Source organism: Physella acuta, unplaced genomic scaffold, assembly GCF_028476545.2.
Source record: "Physella acuta isolate Inbredline_101_S28 unplaced genomic scaffold, ASM2847654v3 ptg001253l, whole genome shotgun sequence".
NCBI lineage: Eukaryota > Metazoa > Mollusca > Gastropoda > Physidae > Physella > Physella acuta.
In genome coordinates, this window is record NW_026732768.1 from 54,972 (window position 1) to 66,715 (window position 11,744).

Genomic DNA, 11,744 nt, shown 5'->3' on the forward strand with positions numbered 1-11,744 from the left:
ACATTTGTAGATCATACAACGTGACATCATGTTTCGTTTTCGTTTAACTATGCATGTTTCAAATTTGCTTGTGTTTTTTTCTAGAGCGTTCTTGTCAGACAGATACATAGATAGATAGACAGACAGCGAAACTATTAGTATTAACGAGAAAAATGGCCCGTTGACGAAGGATACAACGGGCGCTAGGTTGATAGTGCTGTCTATTTTCTCTAAACTAAAACCAAAACCAAAATCACCACCTTAATTCAAGTTAACCGGAAACAAAAAATGACATTGAAAACGGATTTTTATCCAGAATCGGTACTTTAAGTTATACAAAATATAGTCATAGGCATATCCCTGAACCATGCACCTAATCTCATTCATGACAAAAGTCGCATTTAGAGTTTCTTTTAGGCAACTCTACTTGGGAGGAGGAGGCTCCGCCCCCCCCCCCCCCCCCAACACACCCAAAACATGTCTACCGTCCCATTCAACGAAAATAACTATATACTTTTTCCAGTGTCCGCCCCCTCCCAGAAAATTCTACCCCCGCCCCCCCAAAAAAAATTCAAGTACCCTCACCCCTCGCCGGGGAGGAAAAAGTCTGAAAGAAACACTGGTCGCATTTGTAGATCATACAAACTTAAGGAAGAACCTGGGCGGGGAAGAGATGCATGAAAAAAACTGCACGCCAAACACTGTTTAGATTAGAAAAAGTTTCCCCCTCCGGGGAGGAAAAAGTTTGAAAGAAACACTGGTGTCGCGCTTAGCCACTACCCGAAGAATTGCACGAAAGAAACTGCAAGCAAACCACTTTTTAGATTAGACACATTAATTTGGCGGTAATTTTATTATAGAGTATCGATGAAGAAATTTCTTTTGAATTGGGGAGGGGGGGGGGGGCTCAGACGTTCTTACGCGGGGGTGGGGCTTCGCCCCTACCCGAAGAATTGTATAAAAGCAACTCTTCACGCAAACCACTTAGATTAGACAAAATTGCCTTTTTATTAAATGTTTACTCGAGAATCAATGACGTCATATTACTGTGTGCACTCTCCGGTTTGATATTATTTTCTACTATATGCTAAATGTGACGTCATATTTCGTTTTCGTTTCACTGTGAAAGTTTTTAAATTGTTTGTGTTTTCTCTAGAGTATTGTCAGACAGATAGATACATAGACAGACAGCGAAACTATTAGTATTAATAATTCATGATATTTATCTTCGGTTTTAAGTTTCTGATGCACATTTAGATAAACAAATTCTAATCTGGAGTTCGTAAGTTTGACAACGTTTTAGAGTTTTAAATACATCTAAAATTTACACAATGAAACAAAACTATATTTGTACAATCTATATTATTTTTTTAAACATATAAAGCCAATGTATCTCTGTTATTCTGTCTGTCTATTTGTGTATTGCTTTACCTTTCATCGAATCGCCATAAAAGTTTGGGAAATTGTTGAGAATACTCTTGGAGAGGTTTCTGTTAAAACAAAAAACCTCTCAAATTAGCAAGGGTGGCGCCCCGGCAGTGTGTGATTTCACTCTATATACGGTATATAAAAAAAGTCGAATACGGTCAGACATCGTTCATCCGAGTGTTCTGAAACTTTAGGCAGGCGATGAAATTACTCACGAGAAGGATACTACGAAATATAAAATTATAATTTCTTATGGGCGGCGCCCAGGAGGAGGCGACTTTTGTCAATACACTGTTTGGCGCCTAGAATTTTAGAGAGGCTGTCTTTGCACTTGGTATCCATTAATTGGACATTCTGCCTTGAGGCGCCGGCAGTTGCGTGCCTCGAAGTTCCCCGGGTTCCTCAGCGAGCACTATGGCGTCTACGTTCGTTTAAAAAACGCTTTAAACTAAAGACGCAATCGTTGACTTATTTCGAATCAGGCGTGGTCTCCGGGGACCTAACATGGTGCGATGGGGCGCCCCGGGCTATCGTATTAGCGCTATGGCGCATACGTTCGTTTTAAAGAGTGCGATAGGCTGTTGATACTATGTGTTGATTTAGTCGTTCACTAAATTGATAGGGTGCGATTTGTCGCCCGGGCTATCGTTTATACCTGGGGTCTATGTATCCCGTAGTTTTGCAGTTTACACTACTGTCATGTTCCCATCTAACCAATTCTTTGTTCCTCATAGAGTTCTGATAAGCACGACGGCACAAATGTTAACAAATGACTTAATAGAATGACATTAGTTAACTTCACTGTTTATTGTACCATAGTAACACATACAACGATTTAAGCAAACGTAACTGAGACTTGACTACATACACGACCTCACCCTAAGACAACAAGAACAAGACTACCCTAAACTTCTTCGGCAACAACGAACCTACACTCAAACGTCACATTTCTGCGTACCGCTTCACATGTTCATGCGTTCATTATATCTTTCAAAAACAATATTCGTTCGCAACAACATGCCTAATCATAACACTATCCTATGAGCAATATTGACACGGTGGCACACAGCATTCGATAATTAAACCGAGACAGGTGCCGTCTGCGGTAGTGTAACAGGGGGCTCCCATGTGCGCCCCTCTACGTTCCTGACAATCGGGCGGTTGCTGACGTTTGTTCTACCTCACTATTACGGAGAGCGATTAACGTACACTTAAGACTTCCATACAGCACGAACTGGGCGGTTATGTGGGCAAACCCGTGCTCTCGACAAGTATGATCCAAAAAATACGGCGCAGCATTTTTTACATTCAAATAATTTAGTTTGAAAAAAAAACAATGTCATGCGTCTGAGAATATAGAATTGGTAAAGCAATGTTGAAACCCTCATAAAATATTACGTCATATTTTCTTATGGACTGCAGCAACACGCGGACGGTCACGCTAGTTTAAAAAAAATATTTCAAATACTTCCTGAGTGATCCATGCTTTTACTAGTATTAAAATGTTTTATAAATACTTTACTATAAAATAAAAACAACATGCCATTATAATAAAATGCTACAATTAATCACTAAAAAATGTAAACTTTTGATTTGTGCTCTTTACACTGCAGGTTTGATTGGTTAGATTCTTAATCACCAAAGCCCTGAAAATGTTAAAAATAAATATCCTGAAAAATGTGCTTGCTTTCTTCGTGATTGCTACATTACCGCTAACGGATGCAGGTAACTCAATAATCATATATATATACATATATATATATATATATATATATATATATATATATATATATATATATATATATATATATATATATATATATATATATATATACATATATATATATATATATATATATATATATATATATATATACATATATATATATACATATATATATATACATATATATATATATATATATATATATATATATATATATATATATATATATATATATATATATATATTCTATATCTATATTTATTTACCATTGTATTTTCGGTGTATACGCATGTATATATGTATTCACATAAATCTTTTTTTTTCTGGGTGTTTTTAATTATGTTTTTAAACTACGCGCTTTAGACTGAACATCAACGTTTAAAGTTTAACGCAAGGGGTCTCCAAACTTTTCAGCCCGAGGGCCGTTTTAACTATCAAATATCAGAGTTTCTTCCAGGCATCTCTTTTGGTTGCGAACCTCACCCCCCCCCCCCGAAGAACGCTTACCCCCCCCCTACCCCCTCCCCCAACGAAATATAATTTAAAGATATAATCCATACAAATTTCAAGTGCCCTACCCCTCCCCCTGGAGAAAAAGTCTGAAAGAAATACTGTCGGGGGCCGAGCACACTCGAGGTCCAAGTTTCTTCTCAAATTATTCAACACGTATTTTATTTTTGAAAATGCTTGTTCACACAGCTACGTTGTTCCAGAATTTGAAAGGTACTTTAATGCAGACGTTTTGACACACCCGCGCTTCTGTAAACTTGTCTCCAAACGAGGTCATTTGCTTGCAATTCAATGACCTCCACTTGCAGTTCATCTGGGCAAATGGCCACATCTGCTTCAAATGGGTTTAAAACAGTCTCACTTCTTCTTCCTTTAATCCAAGTCAGAAAACCGCTATGAAACTGCATCTGGAGGTCCTTGATGATCTCGCATTGAAATGACGTGGGGATCTCAGCTGTTGCTTCAGCCATAATGACTTTGTACTGTTGAAAGTGCGCCAATTTTTGGGCCTGTACTCAGAGGCGTAGCGACCCTTCCCGGCGCCCGGGGACAAACTTTTCAATTGGCACCCCCCCCCCTCGAGATGTCTATTTTTCACCCTCCCCCCTCAAACTTTCGATTTGCACCCCCTCGAGATTTCCATTTGCACCCCCCACCTCAAACTTTCGATTTGCACCCCCTCGAGATTTCCATTTGCACCCCCCTCGAACTTTCAATTTTCACCCCCCTCAACCTTTCAATTTATTTTTCCAACCCATTTTGGCGCCCCCTAAGGTCGGCGCACGGGGAAATGTGTCCCCCCCTCGCTACGCTACTGCCTGTACTAGTTACAAAAACAAGACGTTTGTATCTGAATGCCTTTCGTTGTGTCTATAGAACAGAAACTAGATTTTACTCTCCTTGTAGTCTTAGGTTCAAAAATTTTAAATGATTAGCTATGTCAGCAGCATAAGCCAATTTCTATACCCACATTTCATCAGATATTAATGGCCGTGGCTTGACTTTACTTGCCAGGATGTCATCTATTTCCTTTCTTAATTTAAATACTCTGCCCAGAACTTTCCCACGACTTAGTTATCTTAACTGCTGTGTAAAATAGTAAATGTTGCGATTATGTGTATTTTTAAACATTTATCTGAACTGCCTATTGTTGAACTTATGTGACCTTATTAAATTCAGAAGCTTTACCACGAGATTCAGCAATGTCCATATATTTAGCACACAAAGTTTGCTGGGGAATATTACATTGCAGGAACATTAATTGTAGAATGTTTTTTCTTATTCTCGTGTCAAACCAATCATTTCTTTACGCCACTCATGTACTTTCCTCCTTCAACAGTCAGGTAACTGAGGTTAGTCCAGTCCAAGTTAAAAATCAGCAAATGTTTTTTTTAACTCACTGAATATATCCTCTCCGGTAACGTTGTCATACATGCTATGTAGGGAAGCCAGCGCTTGTGTTATTTTCATATCTTCCATCCACACCAAAAATGAAGTTGAGAGGTGGAACATGTTTTCACCCATGTCTGCAAAACGGCGGGCAATGGTATTTGCCCCCAGAATTACATTTACAATTTTTTTTTGAAATTTCTGGGTAAAGTTCCTGAGCCACAACCAACAAATATTTTTTGCGTGGAAAAAAAGATCTCCGCGGGCCGGATGAGAGGGCCTAGCAGGCCGCATTCGGTCAGTGGACCGTAGTTTGGAGACCCCTATTATTTATAAGAAAATTAGTAACATAGCGAACATTCTTTTTTACAACGTTTTAATTTGCTAAAATCTTTTTAGCTTTTATGGGTATACAAAATTTGTAATCAAGTTATTATAATTTAACATAATCAAAAGCTTAATATGTACAAAATTTAAAGTTCTAACTGACTTAATTTATTTACAAAAGTTGTGCTAATTTGTGACATGCTTTTTACTTTCTCACATATACGAGGTATAGCGAAAGTCGTGAAAAAAAAAATCGAGATTTTTGCAAATCTCGACGTTTTACACCTCCCTGAGTCGGAAAAACATAGTTTTCCAATCTTGTCAACATACACATACACACACACAAACACAAACACACACACACACGCACAAGCGCACACACACGCACGCACACCCACCCACCACAACCCCCCACACCACACACATACACACGCACACACACTCACACCACAAACACACACCACACACACAACCCCCACACACACCACACACATACACACACCTACCTAGAAGTACACACATTTGTAGGCTCTTTTATAATAATTTGCTTGATCGAATGATACACAAATCTTTATACGTTCTTTTTGGTGTCACCCCCCCTAACTTTTTGTCAAATGGCGTCCATTCCTTTAAACCCACCTAGAAATATCATTTTTGGGCTTAACACTGACAGCTATTAATTTAGTTGCGAAAATCGTTGTGTTTGCAGTAGATTATAAAATATGGTGTCACCCTCCTCAGTCACACAGACTTGGATTGATATATAAGTTATTACGATTCTCAACAAAACCATTTTCCATTGGAAAATTTTTGAATTTTTTCTTTATGTAACACCCCCCCCCCTCCCCCCATTCAAGGCAATGTCGTTATTCTGTGTTCAGATAATACTAACGATGTTTCTCTATATTTGTTATTGATACTGCTGGATATAACAGGTTTACGTCATGGTGTTGTCGTCGTCCGCCGCCCCCCCCCCCCCCCCCCACCCTTTTGTTGGGGCTTGTCAAATTTGCTCTTTAAAGTCTACTTAATTCTAATTAATCAGTTATTTAATTCGAATGATAATGAAAGTTCGGTCCGCATCCCCTGTTGCCCCCTCGCTAGTCCTTTGATATATATATATATTATATAAATATATATATATAAATAATTTGTACTGAGATCATTTGTCCGTGAGATATTTTGTCTGAGATATTTTGTCTGAGATCATTTGTCCTGAGATCATTTGTCATGGAACCATATATATACATATATATATATATATATATATATATATATATATATATATATATATATATATATATATATATATATATATATATATATATATATATATATATATATATATATATATATATATATATATATATTAGAGGACAACAAGTCAGATGAAGTACGGAAATTTGTCGTTTCATGCTAATTTAAAGTTAGTATTTAAAAGAACACGATGAAAATCGAGGACATTGGAACATTCTATTAAATTAAACATAATTACAACCTCCATACTTCATGCTAAATGTTTTTTGGTGTGTTTATCAATACATACGACATACACTCTTCATTACATTTAATTAATCGTAAGTTGATTACCAATCTCGGAATATTTAATACATAAAAGTATTAACAAATTCCATGAAAATATTCATTTGTGACATTTTTCCTGTGATATTTTTTTTCCCGTGACTTGTTTTCCTTCAATCATCTAAAATACAATAAGTGTATGATTATGATGTTTTACAAGATGATGACAGATGTCCTGATGAGGGTTGGTTTTATTTCAATGATCTATGCTACATGACCAGCAATCAAGAGGAAACTTGGCCAGATGCAAAATCTTTTTGCGAAAGTGTTGATGGATCTTTGATACAAATTTTCGACGATGACGTTGTTAACGACATACCAATCAAGGTAAAAATCTGGCAGATGGTTTTTTTTGGTATCACAAACCTGTTGGTACTTACATTTTTTAATTTGCATTTTAGGTAATATATTGTATTAATGATATGTACGTAAATGAATTTGCATTTGTGCTATGTGCGTACTGTGTAATTGTATTAATAATATGTGCGAATAGTGTATTTGTATTTCTGGTAAGTGTGTTCTACGCATTTGTATTTCTGATATGAGCGCTCAGTGTTATTGTATTTCTGATATGCGCGTAGAGTATTTTTATTAAGTGCCAATAATGTATTTGCCTGTGGGTTTATCCAATTTTAGCAATCACAGTCTTATTGGCAAGATAGTGAAAATGGTGATTAGAGTCAGCTCCCCTTGTAATCGAGTTAATGGTAATAAAAATAATTACGTCTCAAAGCTTTAACATATATGCCAACTGTGTTTAAATTAAAGGATCTATTAAGATATTTAATCAGAACTTGTAGAAAGAAAGACAGTCCAGCTATGAAACTAAAGTGTATATAGAAAATAGTTCTTTTTTAGCTTTTCGATGTTTATTGTGTAGGTGAAATGTATTTTATTCATTTTCATTAGAAACATCAAAGCTAATTCTAAACTCTGTGAATACATCGAAATAGTCTTAAAAACTTTATTTGGGTGTCGGTATTTTATATATAATCATAGTTCTTTTCATATTGGGCTTTCATAAACTTGAGCATACGAGCCAAAGCATTTAAACATACTATTGAAGTGACGGTTGACAGGATTTGGTGGGTAAGACTTTTCAATATCACCGAGAAAGAAATGTTTACTTTTGCAAGGTTCTTTACTTTCAGGATATCAATCACGTATGGATAGGTTTACATAAACCAGACCCTAGCAACAACGAATGGAGGTTTGCATTTTATAACCAATCTTATACTAGATCTAGATCTACATTTTATAACGTCGTCAACTTTTGTTTGGAGAATTTCTCAAATGTAGTCACTTTTATCGAATCCACATCTCGCTGTGCTATATATATATGTATATAGTGTGTCAGTCCTTCTTTCCGTCCTTCTGTCAACGATATAGATTTTGGAACCATAAAAGTAGGCTATACACCACATGCCGTGATTTTACTTGCATCGAATTGTCTTATTATAAGTAATGGAATAGGATCGCTTTTTTGATTGTCGGCAAAGTTTTTACTGTTTCTTTCACATCAACTAAAGAAGGTGATGAAAATATTTAATACACGCACACTGCTGAAACATATTAAACGGATAAATAGTAAATAATACTTTTAGCTTATATGCCCAGAAGAACGTGTATCAATTAATACAGTAGGGTGAAATAAAACTAAAATGTTTAATAAAATGTTTAATAATTATACCACAGTTCTACAATCTATAGCGAAGATTGACGAATGTATATATATATATATATATATATATATATATATATATATATATATATATATATATATATATATATATATATATATATATATATATATATATATATATGTATATATATATATATATATATATATATATACATATATATATATATATATATATATATATATATATATATATATATATATATATATTTGGGAATACATTTAATATATCGGTACATGTATAGATACACAGATGCATATAACCCAGAGTGAAATAATCTTATTAGCTATGGTTTAACTTTCACAGTTGGAGTGATGGGTCTGAAGCCACTTTTTTCAAGTGGGATGTCGGTCAGCCTCAGAATGAAGGAGAAAACTGTGTAGCAGCCATTACCTTGGGTACTTTTATATATTAAGTCTGAATTACTTTGAGGCAAACTTTATTGAATTTATAGTGCAGATTTTAAAACATCTGAGTGTTTATATCTATATAAGGATATTCAAATCAACAATCCTATGTAGTATGTCATGCGTGTATATATATATCTATATATAATAAATAAATAAATAAATAAATAAATAAATAAATATATATATATATATATATATATATATATATACATGTATATACATAATATATATTTATATATTATGGCCAATATGACTTAATTGTTATTTCACAGACAAATGGCATGATTATCCGTGCTCCTCAAAGTTCAAATTTGTCTGCATGAAAGCGTCTTCAGAATTTTAATACATCAAGCTCCGACGAAATTTCTAGCACTTGAATTTTGAGTAAATTGTCTGTTTCAGTGGACATTTGTTTAAAGATTTACAGTGGTAAATAATTTAAGCTCTATTTGCAAGTGTCGTCGAAGTTTCGATCCAAAGATCATTTGATGCTGAAAGAAAAAAAAAAAGAAAAAAAAAGAAGTGTTAAGAAATTCGTTCATATGGGGTGGATGATATAAAACCGACAAATAAAATTGCCCATCCCTCGCTTTAGTGGTGATTGTGTCATTAGTTTTTGATGCATTTCAGAACATGATTATCAAAAAGAGATACTGTTCCTTATTATACAAAGAAATAAATATTTTTAACAGACAAAAAACATATATGCTGAGGTGTGACTTCTTTTTTTTTTAGATGTATATGACAAAGAAGCCATTTGGACCTTGTTGAACACAAGGCGATTGAAGTAGAGTTCACCGATTTCTGTGACCTCAGCACTATGCTCAGCCGAAATCGAAGTTTTTGATTGATAGGGTCCTAGAATTGTATTGTAAAGACATTACTTATTTCTTTCTTTTTTTCTGATTGAAAAAAATGAACACAGTATCCAAAAGTTTAAGACACTCATTATCAATATTAATGTGGATTTTAGTGATAAATACACATTCTTAAGAAACAAAATTCAAAGACACACTTTAAAGAATAAATACGTTTTTATTATTAAGGCCAAGGTTATTGCGAGAGGCTCTAAAAGATTATTGAAGGGTTTTATACACAAGCTATCACAGTCCAACAATATTTACCAAAAACAAAATTTTAGTTGATCTAAAAAAAATCAGTTCAGGTTGTTCGCTCATCGATTTAATAAAATACGACAGCTGCACCTGACTCGGAAATAAATTGGAGATAACTAATTAAAACTTTATTAGCACCATTAAACAGACTTAACTCGTAAACTGATTAAAGAACTAATTACAGGTTGACAGGTAATACTTGATTGTTTTGGATTAAATACCATAAAAAAATAAAGAACGAAGCAGAAATAAAAACGGTCTTATTTGGTTGTTGAACTAAGGAATGTAAAAACGTATATCAACAAACAGTACAATCAGAGGCGTAGCGAGGAATTGAGGTGGGGGGGGGGGGGGGGGGAAGGAAGAAAGGGTGCTGACCGCACCGTGTGACGTCATTTAGAGGAGGTGACACCAAGGCAAGAAATAGCAACATATCTACACGTTGCCTTAGGAAAAAATGTTTTGTTGTGAATCGAAATAATTTATATGTCAATCCCAGTCTCTGATGGGTGGGGGGGGGGGGGGGGGGGGGTGAGTGACACCAAATTGTATAATTTACTACAAAAACAAGGATTTCTTAAAACGGAATTAATAAATGTTAGAGTTAGGTCCCTAAATGCTTTTTCTATATCAATTAGTATGTTTACACGAATTGACGCCATTTGACAAAAATTTGGGTGGTGCCTCCAAATACAAAATTCACCGAAGTGGATTGGATTGAAGCCGCATAGAAAATTTACAAATCTGCATATTATTGATCAAGCAAATTATCATACAACAGCCTACGATTGTGTAAGTGTGTGTATTTGTACGTGTGTGTGTACGTGTGTGATACCAATAGAACAATAGCTGCACATTTGATTGTGCGTAAGTAATTTAGCCTTGTGTCGGTGTTCCTACGTTTTTTCATTTTGTATAATAATAAAATTTGGGACGGAGTGGCCTAGCGGTAGAGAGCTGGACTGCTAACCCGTAGGTCTGGAGTTCGTATCCGAGATCAAGTCAATAGACCGTCCCTGAGTCAACCCAGCTCTGATGGGTACCTAACTAATGTTAGGGAATGTAAAGGCGGCTGGGCATAGTGCTGACCACACTATCTATATATATATAAAGCAAACTGGTCAGGTGCTCGATGGTGCCTTGGGGCGATAGAACACGAAGGCCGGTGACGGTTGGTGGAAAAGTCCACGGAGAGGGGGTCAAAACTGACATCGACTGACCGGCGCCTTATACGGGCTATATTACGAAAAAAACTTTCGTCCAACGGCCTCCCTTGAAATTTTGTGAGGTGGTAGAAGAACGCCTAGGGGTGTCACAAAAAACTCGACATATCTAGGAAAACTTCGTAAAGGGGTCAAAACTGACCAGTTGTATTTCCCTATATAATCTTTGTATTTTATGGGAAAAAACAAAGGGTCATTTCAACGCGGATTTTACGGTACTTAAACTCAGTATAGCTGGCTAATTTTTGCATGCTCCTAGGTATAGGGCTTGGTCTTTAAGGAAAACTGTTGGTTTGACTGAAAGCCCTCGAAGAGGGCTAAAACATGACCGCGAGTGATATTCTCTTTATATGAGC

At 35.6% G+C, this 11,744-nt stretch overlaps 1 protein-coding gene across 2 annotated transcripts in view; it reads left to right on the forward strand.

The window, feature by feature from the left end:
• The window catches only part of LOC131957651 (C-type lectin), a 30,894-nt gene extending 21,250 nt beyond the window's left edge, over positions 1 to 9,644 (forward strand). For both annotated transcript variants that reach the window (XM_059322386.1, XM_059322384.1), the window contains 5 exons: positions 3,021 to 3,132; positions 7,101 to 7,267; positions 8,092 to 8,150; positions 8,947 to 9,038; positions 9,323 to 9,644. In XM_059322386.1, the coding sequence (XP_059178369.1) occupies positions 3,060 to 3,132; positions 7,101 to 7,267; positions 8,092 to 8,150; positions 8,947 to 9,038; positions 9,323 to 9,393 (462 nt within the window). In that variant the 5' untranslated portion in view covers positions 3,021 to 3,059 and the 3' untranslated portion in view covers positions 9,394 to 9,644. The remainder of the gene's footprint in view (positions 1 to 3,020; positions 3,133 to 7,100; positions 7,268 to 8,091; positions 8,151 to 8,946; positions 9,039 to 9,322) is intronic.
• Positions 9,645 to 11,744: the final 2,100 nt, after the last annotated feature.